The sequence below is a fragment of the Bemisia tabaci genome, unplaced genomic scaffold (genome assembly GCF_918797505.1).
Source record: "Bemisia tabaci unplaced genomic scaffold, PGI_BMITA_v3".
NCBI classification, from domain to species: Eukaryota; Metazoa; Arthropoda; class Insecta; order Hemiptera; family Aleyrodidae; genus Bemisia; species Bemisia tabaci.
Genome location: NW_027311742.1, coordinates 218,829 through 236,789, shown reverse-complemented (window position 1 = coordinate 236,789; position 17,961 = coordinate 218,829). Strand labels below are relative to the sequence as shown.

General features: G+C 41.6%; 1 protein-coding gene across 1 annotated transcript in view; it reads right to left on the bottom strand.

The window, feature by feature from the left end:
* Positions 1-858: 858 nt before the first annotated feature.
* LOC109033299 (cadherin-86C) overlaps positions 859-17,961 on the bottom strand; it is a 53,635-nt gene continuing 36,532 nt past the window's right edge. The window contains exons 16-24 of the mRNA XM_072305729.1: positions 17,328-17,562; positions 15,572-15,683; positions 13,944-14,077; positions 13,291-13,361; positions 11,107-11,459; positions 10,986-11,074; positions 6,510-6,940; positions 4,465-4,627; positions 859-2,559 (exon numbers count right to left, since the gene is read on the bottom strand). Coding sequence (XP_072161830.1) covers positions 2,097-2,559; positions 4,465-4,627; positions 6,510-6,940; positions 10,986-11,074; positions 11,107-11,459; positions 13,291-13,361; positions 13,944-14,077; positions 15,572-15,683; positions 17,328-17,562 — 2,051 coding nt within the window. The 3' untranslated portion in view covers positions 859-2,096. The remainder of the gene's footprint in view (positions 2,560-4,464; positions 4,628-6,509; positions 6,941-10,985; positions 11,075-11,106; positions 11,460-13,290; positions 13,362-13,943; positions 14,078-15,571; positions 15,684-17,327; positions 17,563-17,961) is intronic.

The following is a 17,961-nucleotide window of genomic DNA, read 5'->3' as shown; positions in this document are numbered from 1 at the left end:
TGATTAAAAAAATGAAAAAAGAGATGCGTTTAGTTTAAAATTTAAAACAAAATGTATTTCATAACTCTTCAATGAATGTACAAACATAAAATGTAATGATTTGATTTAGAAGAAACAATTGATTATTCTTATATTTGGCAGTATCCTTGACTTAATGATGAAATTACATGGATATTGAAATATACATGATCATGATCACCATGCACTTAAATAGTGGGAAATGGGCCACTTATTAGAATATACAAGACTTGGCCAGAAGACAAGCGTACCTACGTATTAAATCTTGAACTAATTTACAGAAAAAAGTTTGTTATTTGTCTCTCTTATCTTTTCTCCTTGTGATACATATTTTATCCCAATACTTTTGATAATATAATTAATGAAAACAGACAGAGGTTATATATCTCTGCTGATCTTAAGTATTTCAGCTAAGCAATGCTTGTTATGAACATCATTGATTAGCTTTTCTCCTCTTCTTTTTTGATTGAAAAAATATCCAAGATAGAATAATAATAGACGCAGGTATCTAAATCAAATAGACCATATTTGTATAGTGTCTTGGGCCTTGAGGACCATATTGATTCATGTGCGACAGGGTAAACAGTGCCCGTGTCACAATAGAGACGGTCTTTCTTAATTTGAATACGTCCAATTACAGGTCTTATGAATATCGTTTAGAGATAACTGCGATTCACCTCCTTTTTTCTCAAGAGCTATCCAATGATTACATATTGCTGATCATTTTATGAGCTCTGAAGATTGTGATGATTGTATTAGTAAACAAAAAGAAACACGGGGAAATTGAATGGTACATATCCTCTGAAAGTTACTGGCGAAATATTTTTCAAAAGCCACGGAAAAATATAATTTCTAAGAAATTAGTTTAAAAGTTTGAAAAAATAGAAAATAATCCATATACGTACGTTAATGTGACCGTCCCAAGGAGAGGGAACCGCAGTCCTAAAAAAGTTAAAATTGAGTTATTGGTATATCATCGCTGAAAAGAATTTTTCACGAACTTTTTGGCACAAAAAACGTCCAACAATGTAAATCCAGGTCCAGTCTGTCAGTTTGATGTTTACGGTTAAAAAAATTACGCAGTTTGAAACACCATGTTCGGAGGTCAAAATTGTTGGATCGAAATGCAATATCACGCCGTCTATCGACACAGAAGTGGAGAAAATAACAGCTCGCAGATATTCTTTTGGGATACCAAAGAGCAATTTTTGTAGATTAAACAAAAGTTTAATACTCATTTTTTGACCTGACGCGACAAAAATAACTCTGTTAAAAAAAATCGTCCCATTTCCGTGAACGGTCACAAACGTTCACAAAAAAACACCTGACAGTAGAAATAATGATATTTTTGAGGGTTTCATTCAACTTTTTTAAGTCATCGTAATATATAGAAACAAGGGTCATTTACTCTCCGCATCTATTCTCACACTCACAAGTTCAAGAACACATAGATACCGATAAATATTTTGCTCTGGCAAAGTCTGAGCCATGACTTCACGATGATCACTGATCAGTTATACTGTAAACTTTTTATATCTATAAAAATACGTCGAAAACTTGGCAGAGGGACGGGAATACAATTACGACTGTCTAAAATCTGTACATACGAGTTAGCCAATTGGAAGACATGAAAAGCGACGCGACATACATCTAAATACAGGCAGACCTTGAAAGAAAAAGGTTAATTTACGAAGGTTTTATGCATAGAGTACATAGAGTCGTAATGTAAGTGGGAGAGCTGGCGCCACTTTTAAGCATTTTCCATGTCCCGAATTCCGAGACTCCTGTGTGACGCCGGGTCACTTTTTCGATACATAATCGATTGTTTGCGATACACGGGTACCCGGCCATCCGATGACAACAACAACAACAACAACAGAGGAGATAGGAATTACCACGTATTCCACACCGCCATTTTGGATCGAAAATGTATCGAAAAAGCGACCCGAACTCGGCGCACACCGGGCTCGGAATTCGTCGAGCAGAACATGGCGCCAGCTCTCCCATTTACATTACGACTCTATGTACTCTATGGTTTTATGTGAATAAGATAATCTTTAGAAGAAATCTTCTGGATTTTAAGGTGGAGAACTACTGCTGTCCGGCTGTATTTGCTGCGTCTCGACGTCTCCGTAGGCGATAGTGAACACACTCTTCTTCTCCAGCAACTCCTGGTGTTTGTGGACGATGTTCTGCGGGCCCTTCGAGTGGTTCGCCATGACGATCCCTGAATCTATCTCGTCCTCGGATCCCTTTACAAGGACACCGTTGCCCATGATTTTCGCGGATTGCCATTTTTCGCGGGCGTACTCTTGAGCAACTGCGATCTCGACCTCACGGGTGTGGCGCCAACTTTTGCCTTCTGCTCGTCTTTTCGTTTCCCGGTCGCTTGCCAATCGGCGCCCTCTTTTTGAGCCTTTTCCTTCAGCCTCAACTTTCCGTCCACTCCGGTTGTCTCCAGGCAATTCCTGTTCCTGGAGAGAAACCTGGCTTTCAAGGACTTCGGGATGTAGTCCTGGGTACGCAGCTGCTTCTCCAATACTTCGGGGTGGATCTCGGCACAGGATTGAGCCTTCTTCAGGCCGGATTCCTCGAGCTCTTTCGCCCTGGCTTTGGCGACCCTACTTCTCAGGTCACGCTCGCTGCCGCGAAGAAGGGTGTCTTCGCGAAATCTGGAAAGACGTATAACGATTAAAGACAGTTTGACCGGAACAAAATTCCTCTAAAAATAATCCACGGCTGAAAATTGTTTAATACAGGTTAAATTAGGCACCTATTTCAATACTACGGGATACGCTCCGGATTCAGGAACCATGGCTTTATCAAATGGCTGTGCAACGAGGACGGGGGTTCACAGCCGATAAATGGACTACATTTTGCAATCTGGAACTATAAATTATAGCCCGGTTTAAAAACGACGTATGTGCTATTAGTTTCCCTATGCACATAAGTGTTTTTTCCAGAAGAGCCAGAATTTATAGTTCCAAATTGCAAAATGTAGTCCAAATATGGTTCTTAGACCCTAGCCCCCCCCCCCCCTCATTGTACAATTGTATACCAGGAGGTTCCCAAAAAAATGAATGGGGGTGCAAATCATGTCTGATATTGAACGCTAGCATTAATGGGAAATAAAAACCACTTTGTGATGGTCTTACCATGATCTATGGTAAGAAACTGATGGGCAACTGGTAGTCGAAAGACACTCGAGAGCCTCCTCATTGAAGTAAATAAGAAAAGTAAAATAGGATTTCCTTCATTTTTTAGAAGAAAAAAAGAAGAAACTCAGATTCTGCCTCTGGACAGGGGTACAACTGAAGCAGAGAAGTGAACATAGAAAAACACTCTCTTTATCATTTATTTTACAATTTATTTCGATGTATATGAACTAACCTCTTTGATTTTTGGGGGTTTGCCTGGTTTAAAAAATATTTCCTAGACATTTCGAGGCAAGAAAACGGTTGATTTTCACCTTCATTATCTCCTACTGCCAACTGACTCGGGCAACTTCATGTTTGTCAAGCCTCTAATAAACAGTCGAGACTGTCTTTTCTTTCATAATTTTTCGTTCCCAAAAGACAGCTCTATGCCCTAAAAAAATAAATATATAAATAAAAACCCCATGGTAATTTCATTTCGAAAGATGGAATTTATGTGGAAGTTTTGAGATCCCACAATGGAGATGCGTGTTTTCCTATTTTCATATATCGATTTAAAAATTGCCAAACCCAAATAGGAACAATGCTCGATGAGAAGCTGCCAACGTTGTTGTGAGGCGCGATTTGACTCAGTGGAGAATTGCGTTTCTGTGACCGGCAATTCTAAATTCCCGTAACCAATGTGAAATAAAAATGGAACATCTTAGTTGGAGTTGAATTCAGTAATTTTCGATGCAAGGTTCGTATTCCACGTGAAATTTGATTATGAAACATGTATCAGAATGCTTAAACTCGGACCTTGCCTACACTGGGAAAAAACACATTGGATCTAGAGTCCAGACCTTAAAAACATCGACAAGGAAAAACACTCTGATTCAATCAGATTTAAGCTTAATAAGAACCAAGCCTCTTAATTGAGCGGATTTCCTTTGATTTAAGCTTAAATCTGATTGAATCAAGAGTCCATTTCTTGTCAGTGTTTTCAAGAGTCTGGACTCTAGATTCGATGTGCTTTTTTTCCAGAGTAAGGTGGTCCATTTTTCATAAAACCTTGAAAAATAATTGAATGAAAAAACCTTTGGCTGTTGATCAAGTCGGTGAGGCTTCTGGAGGAGCTGGAGTGGAGAGCTTTGTGCTTTCTGGCGTGTTTGTTGGCGCAGCTCTCCGGGGAGCTCTCGCTCTCCTCGATGATGGGCGACTTGATGGGGCGGTTGTGGTTGTGGTTGGCCTGGCCCTTGCCGTTCCCGCCGGAGTTGATGAGGATGCTGATGAGCCGGGCTTTGCGTCTCACGCCCCCGCCGCCGACCCCGCCGATCCCCGGTGACCCTCGTCGCTGTCGCTGCTGTCCCCGCAGTCGCTCTTCGCCTTCCGCCTCGGCGGCCGAACCCACGATGCGTCCGTCTGCGTCGCCTGGTTGCAGTCCGTCTGGGTCCCCATCGACAGCAGTGTGTTTCCTTCAAGAAATCAATCATCTCGATTCAACTCTTTGTAATAATAGAGTAACACGTGAAGCAGGACTTGCGAAGCCAATTAGAAAGTAACAAAGCATGACGAAGAAAATTTAGGCCATTGAACGGTGTTCAACGAAGGGAAATAGATTTCGGCCCGAAAAATTTAGTGACATTTTCGAACAATTCAACCAAAATTCTCGTATATGCCTTTTTAAACGTCCATAATTTATACGCCTGGAGACGAGATATGCCTCTCACAGGAAATTTTGCGGGATTCCAACCCCGAAATTTTCAGCAGCTGAAGTCGAGATTGGCGGTCCCGGCTATCGAAATTCGGCAGAACTGCCGAAAGCTCGGCATAAGTGCTACCGAGCATTCGGCATGGTGCTACCGAGCATTCGCATAGTGTCTACCGAGCATTCGGTCAGTTCTGCAAATATTCAGCCGCCAGGACCGCAAACGCTCAAGCTGCCAAAAATTTCGGGGTGAGGTAACTGCCCACAATTTTTTTACGTGGCAGGGCCAGCCAAAAGGCAAACTCAAAAGGCAGCCAATCCTTTAACACAAAAAACACCAGAAAAATGCCGATGCCAATCCTCATAATTCCAATATCACAAAGGATACCAATTAGAGACACCAATCCGGTATGGACGAGACAAGGTTATACAATAAGTAAGTTCGGTCTCTAATAATCTCTTCGCCCAAATTCCTAACGTGGCACATACTTGTATCCTCTTTTAGTCCTCTCCAAATAATGGCTTGCTTATTTTCTTATCTAATCGTTAAAGTCACTAAAATGCACGTCAATTCCATGCCGGTTTCAAACGACAGTATGTCTCCTGTGGGGAAGCAGCGAAAAGTGCAAATAATAGTTCACACTTTTAGTCTTGGTGCGCCAAGATTAAAATGAATGAAGTATTCATCATGATAAGTGTATATTATTTATCAACTATTCCTTTGTTCTGAAGGCTAAATTAGTGACATTGCCATTCCCTTTTATAGCGTTATCACCCATGCATTGTTTCGTTAAGATTTATACATTTTGCTGTTGTCGGGAACAGAGATGTTTTCACGCCCAATTCAGAGACTTTAACGATAGGATATAAAAAATAAACACATGATTACTATGGAAAAATGAATTGTCAAGAAACTGTTCTTGTTCGATCGATTTTGGTGAAACTGGGTAACAGGGGTATTTTTTGACGAGAAACTCGATTTCTTCGTTAAATTTTCTAAATTCCAATATTAAAGATGGTGGGCGTGGCTTAAAGTACTATAGTGGCTTTTCCAATAGAATCAATCCTTGTAATCGAGACAAATATATATATTTTCTGTTCATTTTTTGGAGGTTCATTTTTTTTCCTCTTTTGGAGGTCAAAAATGAAAAGAACGCTAAAAATTACCATCAGTTACCAATTTTTATTAATATTGGTTTATAAAAATTGTCACAGTGTTAAAAAGGCGATTTTCTTCCTCGAACTCTGGGAGTCGTGGCCCGCGGGAAAGCATTTTTAGAAAGAAAAAAGTTATACCACAAAACGTCTTTTGCTACCCAAGAATCGATCCTTCAATATTCGCACTTAACCCTGAGACATCCTATATCGACGGTGCAAGTCGGCAATCACATAACTCGGTTTGCGACGTCGCAGACTTCCTATCATACTTTATTGTTTAACGGAAAACTACTCAACGGCAATTCTTTAAAACTGCCGTGATTTTCTTCTCTAAGCGAAGAAAATTCTGCAAAACTTCAAGAAATTATGTCAACTTGTTCTCCTTTAAAAAAAATACACAGAGGCGGAGATTTTCGACGCCGCAAACGAATTATGTGATTGCCGACTAACACCGTCGATATAGTTTCCAGATCGTTGGGAACGGGGTTTACCTGGAAGACTCTGAGTATCGATGGCCTGGCGATTGCGGTGGCTCCTCTGCTGCTCCTCGATGAAGTACCGCGTGAGAAGGAGATTATTGGAGAGGAGGTTCTCGTTGATGCTGGAGACCTGCTCCTCGTTGCCCTCGCCGTCGATGAACCTCTGCATGATCATCTTCTTGCCGAGCTCCTCGCCGGTGGTGAGGCTATCGGCCTCCTTGCTCAGGTGGCTCGGGGCGGCCTCCAGGCTCTGGGCGCGCTGCTGCTGCTCGCCGTGCTCCCGCGTTCGGAGCCGCAGGATCTCCGCGTTGCCCTCCTTGATGAACATCTCCTCGTGGCTCGCCTTCTCCAGCCGGGAGAGCGGCTCCGAGGTGCTCTCCTCGTAGCCGCCCCGCTCCTGATGCTCCCCGCCGCCGCCTTGTCTCACGCTCCCATTCCTCACGCTGACAACATAGACAGGTTTAACATGATTCAGATATGTGTCATGCTCCGCAGCCCGTGACAAGATATACAATAATAACAATGGAGATGTTGCATGTGTGAGGGATTTGCGATTTGACTGTTGATTCTTATGTAAAAGTTCGCGAGAAACACGATGGTGCCACTGGTTTTCTCTGGAATCAACTCCCAAGCTCAAAAAAGCTCTCAAGTTGAGGCCAAAATGGAGGGGATATCCCACCTTACCCTGAAAGTCCACCTCTACATCAAGACAAACTCTCCATGCAAAGATAGGGAGCAAATACATTGACAGGGTTGCCATGATTTTAGTTTTAGAGTCCCTAAATAAGGTGCAGCCCTGTCAATGTATTTGCTCCTTATCTTTGCATGGAGAGTTTGTCTTGATGTAGAGGTGGACTCTCAGGATAGCGTGGGATATCCCCTCCATTTTGGCCTCAACTTGAGAGCTTTTTTTGAGCTTGGGAGATGATTTCAGAGAAAACCAGTGGCACCATCGTGTTTCTCGCGAACTTTTACATAAGAATCAACAGCCTAATCGCAAATTCCTCACACATGCAACATCTCCATTTAAACAGCAGGTAACAAGGCTAATTTTCACATCATTGGCGGATCCAGCAAATTGGCAACATTGTATTTTCTCCACTTAAACCTATGGAAATGTATCGATTCTTGGAGGAGCCAGGTGCTCTGACAAGAATCGATTATTTAGCATGGGTTTAAATGGAGGGAATCCGGAGTTGCCAAATTGCTGGATCCGCCTCTTCATGAATACCACTAAAACGTTTCGGCTGAAAACTACCTCAGTTGGATTAAAACAGTAAACATTTTTAAAAATCTAAAAACTTAGTACTTTGCTGTACTTTTCAAAACGAGAAAAATGTTGTTATCAAACACGATGTACTGTACAGGTAACAACATTTTTCGCGCTTTGAAAGGTACAGCCAAGTACTAGGTTTTTAGATTTTTAAAAATTTTACTGTTTTTATCCAACTGCGGAAGGCTGAGTTTTCAGCCGCGAAATATTTTGGTGGTATTAATCTGAAAATTAGCATTTTTACCCGCTGCTTATTATTGTATTGTATAACATGATTAGCGCCGTATTGTAAAATAAAGACCCACCAGAGGGGCAACTGTCAGCCATAATCGTTCTGAAATCTGAATTCAGTCCGCTGGTTCAGGCATTCCCCAGTAAAGAGGGAACATAATCACCTCGTCATGGAGACATCACAACGTTTCATGGAACAAATCATTATAACGTCACTCTAACTTCACTCTGACATCATTTTGACCATTCAGACATCTCTATGATGTCTCTAATGGCAGAGTGTTCAGCGGACATCACAGTGACATCACACTGCTTTATATATGTAGTGGATGTCATCATGACATCAGAGTGTTGTCTCAATGTTCAACTTTTACTGAGGTTGGTGAATGTATAGGGGAGTGGAGCCAGTTAAAAGATGATACATAGAAAGACACGAAAGGAATAGAAGGAAGTAAGAGAAACAGAGGAGGTGCAGGAGAGCAAAAGTAAATTCTTTAAAGGATCAAGTGCAAAACAACGGTTTCTCTAAAAATGTACAACTAATTAATGTAACCCTAAAAACGAAATTTCTTGTTTATTGTGTACAACGTTACACGTTGCTCAATTCATCTTTTTATCGAGTTTTAATCGATGTGACATATCGCATGCCAGTTCGACCACGTCACTTGAGCTTAACGAATCACCTTAAAAACGGCTAAACATTGCTTTCTAGACGTCTCGATAGGAAAAATAAATTGGGGGATGTCCCCCGTCCTTCCCTTATGGGCTTGGGCATGTTCCTAGCCCTGCCTCAGCTCGGGCGACGTACAGACATTTTTTGCGCCTCCCGAACAGCTATTGATTTGGTGTCCGTCTGTGACCCTCCGGTTACTCCACACAAAAAATTACTAGTTCTGAACATGTAAGAGACTAGTTCAGAGTCAAGTAGAGGCTCTCCATTAGTATCTTGGAAATTGTAGAAGCTATTACTTTTAGGACTCCAACATTCAGCTGTGGAACTGCCTACTAGATGGGTGTTTAACATCATGTCGTTGAACATTTCGTTTTGCAAACACATCGAAGTTTGGTGAATTTGTTTGGCTTACTATTTCACCTGAAGTTCACCATCCATCTGGTAGGTAGGTTAACAGCCGAACAAAGTAAGATGACATGTTGCCAGCTTATATTTGTCCGTAAGGAAGTGTTGAATCCCCGAAAGTAAAAGTAACCAGTCGCTTAGAGGTCAAGGGAGTCTCTACTTGTCTCTGGATTTGCTCATAGAGCACAATAGAGCTGCAATGTACTGCAGCGCTGATGAAGTCAATCCTAGAACGATGCATTTCTAGCCTCCTGTTCGTCGGAAAGTGCGAATCATCATACGGCATTTTTTAACACGGCGCACCGTGGATCGAGTCAATTAGAGGAGTCGAACATGAAATTTTTGACGAAAACCGCAAATTTTAATGTTTATTTCGTCACATTTTAAACTTCAAGGGGTACTTTCAGAGGGAAATCTTACGAGGAAATCAGATCCTCGATGTTTTGTAGAAACGGAGTTATTAGCGTTTAAAGTTTCCAAATTTTGTCCGCCCTCTCCTATTGACTCGATCCACTGTGCGGCGGCTTATAGGAGATCCGCGGGTCGCGAGTGGTTTTTCGGATTTATTAATTTAAATCGATAATTTTTCACGAATTTTGGCAAACTATGTTGATCAAAGTTTGATCAACCAAAGTTATAATAAATTAAGGAATGTGCGAAACTCCCGGTTTTTATGAAATCAATTTGATACCTATATTCTGTTTGAGCTAGAGTACCTGTATAGCGAGAGTATGGACGGATGTGAAGCTCCGAAAATCCATCAGCGATGCTTCTGCGAATAAAGTTAGGGCCCAGAAATGCAGCCAACCCATGAATTTCAATTATCCAGAACGATTTACTAATACTATTGTTACGAACCGTCGTTTATAAAGCACGTATCTGACTCAGTTTTTGCATAAATTTACTCATTTTTGCGGAAGAACGCTCATTTCTGTACATGCTTGGCCATCTTGGCAGAGGCGGATCCAGTAATTTGGCAACACCGGATTCCCTCCATTTAAACGTATGCTAAATAATCGATTCTTGTCAGAGCATCGGGCCCCTCGAAAAATCTATACATTTCCATAGGTTTAAATGGAGAAAAGACAATGTTGCCAATTTCCTGGATCCGCCAATTCATCTTGGTTAGAATTGGAATTTGCAGACTCTGCAGATTGACAGTGAAATTTTGTGTGGTAGAAGTTGGTTAGAGGGATGCCTGCACTTTTGGGCCCTAAAGACCTCCATGAAGCGATCTGTCCATACTCTCGCCATACAGGTACTCTAGTTTGAGCCGAGAACCCGCGCATCGCCAGTTGCCGCACACTAGTCTCAAGAGTGCTGGACAAAACCGCCTCAAAAAGTGACTTCACCAGTGCTCCAAACACACTGAAAAAAAATCTCGGTGTATTTACTAAGAATAGGGTAAAATTACCAAGAATTCAGGGTTCTATTTGATGCCAGTTTTTTCTAGGTAAAATTACCATTTATGGAATTGGTAATTTTACCGGAAATCTCGGTAAAATTATTGAACTTTCTCGGTAATTTTACGGACCTTGGTAAAAACGCCAATATTTTTTATCGACTATGGTAGAATTACCGAGATAAAATGGCAAAGTTACCGGGAATTGATTACCAATAAAAGTGGTATTCCTATCTGAAAAAAAACAGTAAAAATACCGGTTTTTAAGTAAGTTTACCAGTCTGCCTTGGTAAAATTACCAGTAATTGGTAGAAAAAGTGAGATGGTAAAGGTACCAACGGACCTTGGTGAAAACGCCGAGAATTTTTTTTCAGTGAAGAGTGCTGGACAACACCGCCTCAAAAAGTGACTTCACCAGTGCTCCAGACGTTGCGACTCTATCGTACTCTATGGAGTTGTTACAGCAAAGACATACATATATTCAGTAAATAAATGTATACGTACGTATACGTACTTGGCGTTGTGCGGCCGCGCGTCGGCCCTTTCGATCTCGAGGGAGTCCCTGTCGAACTGGGCGACGTCGGAGCCGCGCTCGACCTCGGCGTCGGAGGAGTCGCTCCCCGTGGCGCCGGAAGGAGTCCTGCTCCAGCTCGAGCCGGGAGTGGTGGTTGTGGTGGTTGTGGTGGTTCGGGAGCCGCGCCGGGTCCAGCACGTGGAACTCGGGCTCGTCCAGGTCCTCCAGGTAGATCTGCTCGCCGCGCTGGTGGGGCTCCCGCGCGTAGATCACGTTCCCACCCCCGTGCCCGTGGTCGACCAACATCGGCATCCGCCTCGTCCGGCCCGCTGAGCCGGGTCTCGTCCCGGCCGCTTGCCCGGTCGTCGTCACCAGGATGTACGCCGGGTCCGGCTCTTTCCGCCGCCCCCGCCCTCGGCTGTAGTACCAGACGGGCGGCTCTTTCCCCTCCTCGCTCTCCGCTGCTGAAATCGTACCCGGTGGAAATCAGGTTTCCAGCCTCGGAATGGAGAATTTACACGCAAGTTTTTTATTGGGGCTTGGAGGACAAGGCGCAGTTTTTGAAAAATTGAGGTATTCATGATTTCAAGTAAAACTAATCTTAATGCATATTCTGAGAAAAGTTTGCTACCAAATTCCAATTTTTAAGCATCGAAAAGTCAGTTGGAGCTTTCTCTCCGCCATATGGATCCATGTTGGTTCGAAACTTCAAACTCGTATTTCTCGAAATTGCAAAAACTGCACTTAAGCGCCTTGTCCTCCAAGCCCCTCATTTGAGATTGGTCCAGGAGCTGATTTCGCAGTATTTTTAATAATTTTTATCTGTTACGGGAAAAAGTACAAAACTGTATTTAATAAAGTGAAAAAAATGTACCGCCCAGTGACGTCATCTAGCGCTGTATTCAAACCGATGTATTTTTGCAGATTAGGTCATTTTGTCATACCTGCTCCACGGATTGTTCGATTTATGAACCTTGAAAGCTTCGTGTTTAGTTTACTCAGTAGTTCAACTTGAACACGAAATTCATAAACTTTTAGACACCTCCATTGAGAATCGATCATCCCCTCGATATTTTGGACACGCACAAAAACCATTCATTTTCAGCCCAATTCATAGTCTCCCCTCCCGGTTTCCCGGAAGTCTTGAATCTACAGGATGTCCCAAAGGTACGGATCTCATAGCAGGAGCATATTATACGTATACGGGTCAAATTAAGGTTTGCTGCCTCTGAAAAGTTTTTTTTTTTCCTAATAGCGTCCACACTTGGAACCACGGCCCCTCAAAATTTTGGGAAAATCATATTTTTCTTAATTTTAGCGATGATTATGGACCGAAATTCATAATTATTAATCCACTAATCAAATAAAATTAATACTAAACATTTAAAGCAAATCTTATGATTTGATCCTCCTAAACACCCTAGTAAAAATTGGCAGTAGAATGTGTGTTCCATTGCAACGCCTCTGACGCGAAATAGTTGCTTAAAGCGTTGCGGCGCGGCAGGCAACCAGCGGGACACGCGTATAGGCGCCTACAAACCTAACGGGATACTTCACGCGTTGCGCAATGCGTGAAGTATCCCTGTTAGGTTTGTAGGCGCCAGTGCGCCGCCGCTCCGCTTTGTGTTAGGCTCTAATATTTAATCTCGCGGAGTCAGCGTTTTCAACTCATGATTTTGAAATGTTTGCACACACTGTATGGACTATTCTCATTTTAATTGACAGAAAAAAAAGAAAAAAAAAAAAAGAAAAAAAAAAATATGTTTTAAAGGAAAATATAATGTGCGTTTTGTAAATATCAAATATCAATATTATATGTGTGTTTGGTAGTTCCGTATCAAACTTAATGATTTCCAAAGCACACGAATTTCTACACAATTTCTTATAGCCTTTTATAGCCAATGGCGATAAAGTGTAAAGCCCGGCGATAGGAACTATAACCCGACTGTATACTTTTTTATAGCTTCGTATAGCCCGGCTATATGATTTGCTCCGCTTTCTACAGTCAGCTATATGATTTTCAATAGCCTTCTTTAGTCGGCTATAAGAACTCCTATGGTATTTTGAAACGCAGCTCGTATCGCCAATTTTTACCTGGGCAGACTGCATAGACACCTCAGGCCTCAGGACCGTAAGCCTGCATTGCCACCTTGGGCCTCAGGACCATAGGTCTGCAATTGCCCGCGTGGACTTCCAGTAAGAAATCATCGCATTTGTGTGTCCTCGGGCTTTGCCCCTTAATTTTGAGCTAGATAAGAAGAAACAGTTGTGATTGGTGTATGAAATATGTTTTACCTTGAATTCCTTTGGATTCTTGGAAAAATCTTCTTTTTTCTACAGAGTCTGCCGACTGTACTTTCCTCTGTCTTCGCATGTAACCAAGTGTAAACAAAACGATCAAATGATGAGTACATAAAAATTTACAATCAAAATGTATAATTACTTATAAGCTCTAAAATAAATACCAGAATGAGAAAGTGAACATTTTCATACAAATCGTGAGTGCATAACAGGTTTAGATTGTGAAAATTTCCGATCTACACGACTCTTAAAAGTGGATGGGAACTATTCACTCTAGTATACCGGGTAAACTGAACAGGTGCTAATATTTCACCTCTCTTTGCTATTCTTGGGAATACGTATGTGCATGGAGTGATAGGATGGAGGGGGGGGGGGGGGTTGAAGACCACGACATTGCTGGTTTTGAATAATTTCGATAAAGTTTATTATTTTTGTTACCTTTTAATGATTCCATGAAAGTGGAACATGCTCCAACTATCATTAGACATGATCCTATAGTTCCACCACAGCAACTGATGATACTGTCTAAATGCACATGATACTTTCTTCTTATTTGACTATTTATTTTATCTTGATGATTTCAACTCATACCCACGACAATTTATTTTAATCGAAGAGAAAATTTGAAAAACCAATTCGAAAACTACCTGGTAAAAAATGTGTAGAGTGGACAGCAAGGACAAAGTCCACAGAGAAGAAACGAGAGTAGTGCCAGTAAGATCAATAGTGCCAGCAGAATGAGTAACCAGAAAAGAAGCTGATTTTCCGCTCTATATTCTTGCTAAAAAAAATCAAGAGAGAGACTTCATTATCACATCTAATCATTAAAGCATTGTGGCAAATCATATAAAATGGATAATTGAGATGTTGTATGTGTGTGGGATTTGCGATTTGACTATTAATTCTTATGTAAAAGTTCGCGAGAAACACGATGGTGCCACTGGTTTTCTCTGAAACATCTCCCAAGCTCAAACAAAGCTCTCAAAGTGAGGCCAAAATGGAGGGAATATCCCACCCTATCCCTGAGAGTCCACCTCCACATCAAAACAAACTCTCCATGCAAAGATAGGGAGCAAATACATTAGTAGGGTTGCCACTTTATTTGGGGACTCCAAAACTGAAAACACGGCAACCCTGCTAATGTATTTGCTCCCTATCTTTGCATGGAGAGTTTGTTTTGATGTAGAGGTGGACTCTCAGGGTAGGGTGGGATATCCCCTCCATTTTGGCCTCACTTTGAGAGCTTTTTTTGAGCTTGGAAGATGATTTCAGAGAAAACCAGTGGTACCATCGTGTTACTTGCGAACTTTTACATAAGAAACAATGGTCAAATCGCAAATCCCTCACACATGCAACATCTCCATTGTTGGTATAAGTTAAGGAACACTTATTCATTCTGAACATGGACAAACCCGGGATAATACACCTAAATGGGAGCCACTAAAGTCGCAGATATTTTTTATTTCCATACTTTCTTAGGGAAAAAGTCATTAGAATCAGACTGGTAAAGAGTTACGTTTTGAAAAGAAAAGGGCGCATAGGAAGCTAACAGACTCACATAAACATATTGGGCGTGCAAGCACTCATAAAAACTATTCGATAGTCGATCAATTAACTAATCAGGGGTACAAACATTTTTCGACCTTGCGACCGGTTGCGTGTGAAAATGGGAAGGCCCCGAGAACTGTGTTTTATATTGGGGAAGTCGGCAACCTCGCGTATTTTTGCAAAAATTATGTCAGGATTTTTCATAAAATCATGGTAAAAATAAGTGTTTTTTTGCACAATCGCGGCAATATATACGTGCAGGGCCATAAAAAAAGTCATCTCTTTGACTTTTTTGAGGGAAAAGGGGTTTTTAAGATGAGTTGGCTGATTTGAAAAATGGAAAGGGTAAGAACTTTCTGAGTCCCTGGAACTGATAATTTCTAAACAAATAGTTTTCAAATGTCAATGAAAACGAAAACATTCTGAGTCACGTCCGATAGTCATAAACTTGTCAGAAATTTGTTTGAAGTAACTATAAAAGGACGGTTTGAATGAATATTGTAACTCGTTTTATCTCCAAGGTCGTTGTTATCTTGGTAATCATTCAATGAATATTTCTACAAATCACTCTATGCAACAAAATGATTTGACTTTTGGCTGAAATGATTCAATTTTGGGATTTGGGGGGAAAAAATTCTCAAATTTTAAATTCTCCGTATATTGATGTTTTGGAGGAACCCTGTAAAGTGCAGTGAGATTCTACCTTTATAACTAATTTAAAGCTTACCACAGTTTGATTAACCACAACAGCCGTTTTATTGACTGCAAAACGATCTTGTAAGTGACTGACATCAACAACAGCATTGGGGTAGTAAGAAACCGTTGCACGCACAACAGATCTAAAACATAATGGCATCAGGCTTAGAGGTACAATCTATCAATTTGATGAATGTATAATAGCATTTTTTTTTTTTATATTCATTGCAGCAAAAAGTTTCCTAATCCGTAGTGTGAAAAAAGAGGTGCTGAATGCAAGTTAGGAAACTTCTTGGTTGAGCTATACTAGTCTTAAAACAAGTTAGATGTACATTTTTTATTGTATTGCATCTTTTGCAATGAACTACATTCACTTATTGCCTTACTTAACCCTTACGTGTCCAAGCCGAGTCACAGTGCACACGATTTTCTCATTTGGAAGAATTATGGGGCGATGGGGACAGTATACACGAGTTTTAGGTATAGGTCAACGATAACATCCCAAAAAAATAATTAGCACAGTTACCTCTCAATAACGAGAACTCAAGGGGCTGGCCGAATTCCTCGGTGTAGAGAGGTTCTCGTTAAAATAATTGCCGATCAGGAAAAGACGGGCTAACTCATACATCACTGACTGAACAGACCATGAAATCATTCAGGGATGCAAAATATCGAGGTCCCTCAATCCTAGGGTTGCAGGCTCGCGGTGCGCACCGGTCGGAAATGGTGTCTACGGCGCTACCGAGGAAAACTTAATATAGTAACAAGTTTAAAAACTCTGACTCCGGGGGTTAGATCAATCGCGCCAAACACAGTGTGGTTTGCCCGGAACGCATATGAGCGCCTACAAGACTGTGGGAATACTTCACGCATTGCGCGTTCCGCAGGTTCCGAGGAACTACACATTTTCAACGAATGAAGCGCGCAGCGCGCACCGATCCGCGCTCCGCACCGCCGCACCGTAGTGAACGCGCAATGTGTGAAGTATTCCCACAGTCTTGTAGGCGCTCATATGCGTTCCGGGCGAACCACACTGTGTTAGGCGCGATTGATCTAACTCGCGGAGTCAGAGTATTTAAACGTGTTACACATTAAGTTTGTCCACGCTCCGTACGGATTACTGCCATTTAAAATGATAAAAAGAAAAATTACTATAGATAAGTACATTTCCCTTTTTTCCTCATATAATGGTAGCCGGCTGATCGTAAGAAAATTAGAAATGGATCCAGCAGCTTTCGTGGAGTCTCCGCCAAAATTTTTTGCGCTTTTAAACTGCGACAAAGGATCCGTCATATTGATTCTCGCATTTACTTTTCATGCTAAAATGACGTCAGAAGATCATCTGTCGCAGTATTAAAGTCAGAGGCGGATCCAGCATTTGAAAAAAAACCCGGATTTCTTCGTTTAAACCTTTGCTAAATAATCGATTCTTGTCGGAGCACCTGGCCCCTCCAAGAATCGATACATTTTCATAGGTTTAAATAGAGAAAAGACAATGTTGCCAATTTGCTGAATCCACCATTGATAAAAGTGGGTAAACTTATTTGGAGTGGACTCTACTTTTCCCTTAAAAGTAGTTATCCTTTTCTGGCGCATATTTTTTTTGTCTTATCTGGCTTGGTGGCTCATTAAATTGGACTGCATTTTACAATTTGGAACTATAAATTCTGGCTCTTCTAGAAAAACACTTATGTGCTAAGGGAAACTAATGACACATACGTTGTTTTTAAACCTGGCTAGAATTTATAGTTCCAAATTGCAAAATGTAGTTCAATTGAAATTCATACTTGTCTGCATTAGGCGGAGGAACGTTCTGGGGCAAACTGTTGACGCGATTGCCAGGGGGGTTGTAGTAGGGCTGCATGTTATGTATGGAGACTCGAGCCCCCGTCAGTTCAGCGAGGAACTCCTCCGTGGCCCGCCAATCGAGGCTAATCCCGGGCAAGATGAACGACATTGTTCTAGCCCCAGAGTCTGCCGGGTAAACTCTGATCTGAGAGGTCGACGACCTATGAGGCACTCCTGAAATAAACAACCCGTCGTACAGAGTAAGTAAAGTAATACAAATGGGAAATTGCACACAAAATGCATTGGCGGATCCAGCAAATTGGCAACACTGATTTTCCTCCATTTAAACACTGGGAAAAAAGTTACGGGTCATATAGACGTACCGTCCGTTCCGGACTCAGAGGCCAAAAGTTCCGGGTGCTGGAGCCGACGCTTCCATTGCTCCGGTTGCGATGACCGAAACTTTCGGCGTCTAAGTCCGGAACGCGGACGGTATGTCTATATAGCCCATAATAAGGCTCCCACCCACGGCCGGAGTTTTTTTTTTCAGTGAACCTATTGAAATGTATCGATTTCTACAGGGGCCAGGTGTTACGACAAGAATCGATTATTTAACATAGGTTTAAATGGAGG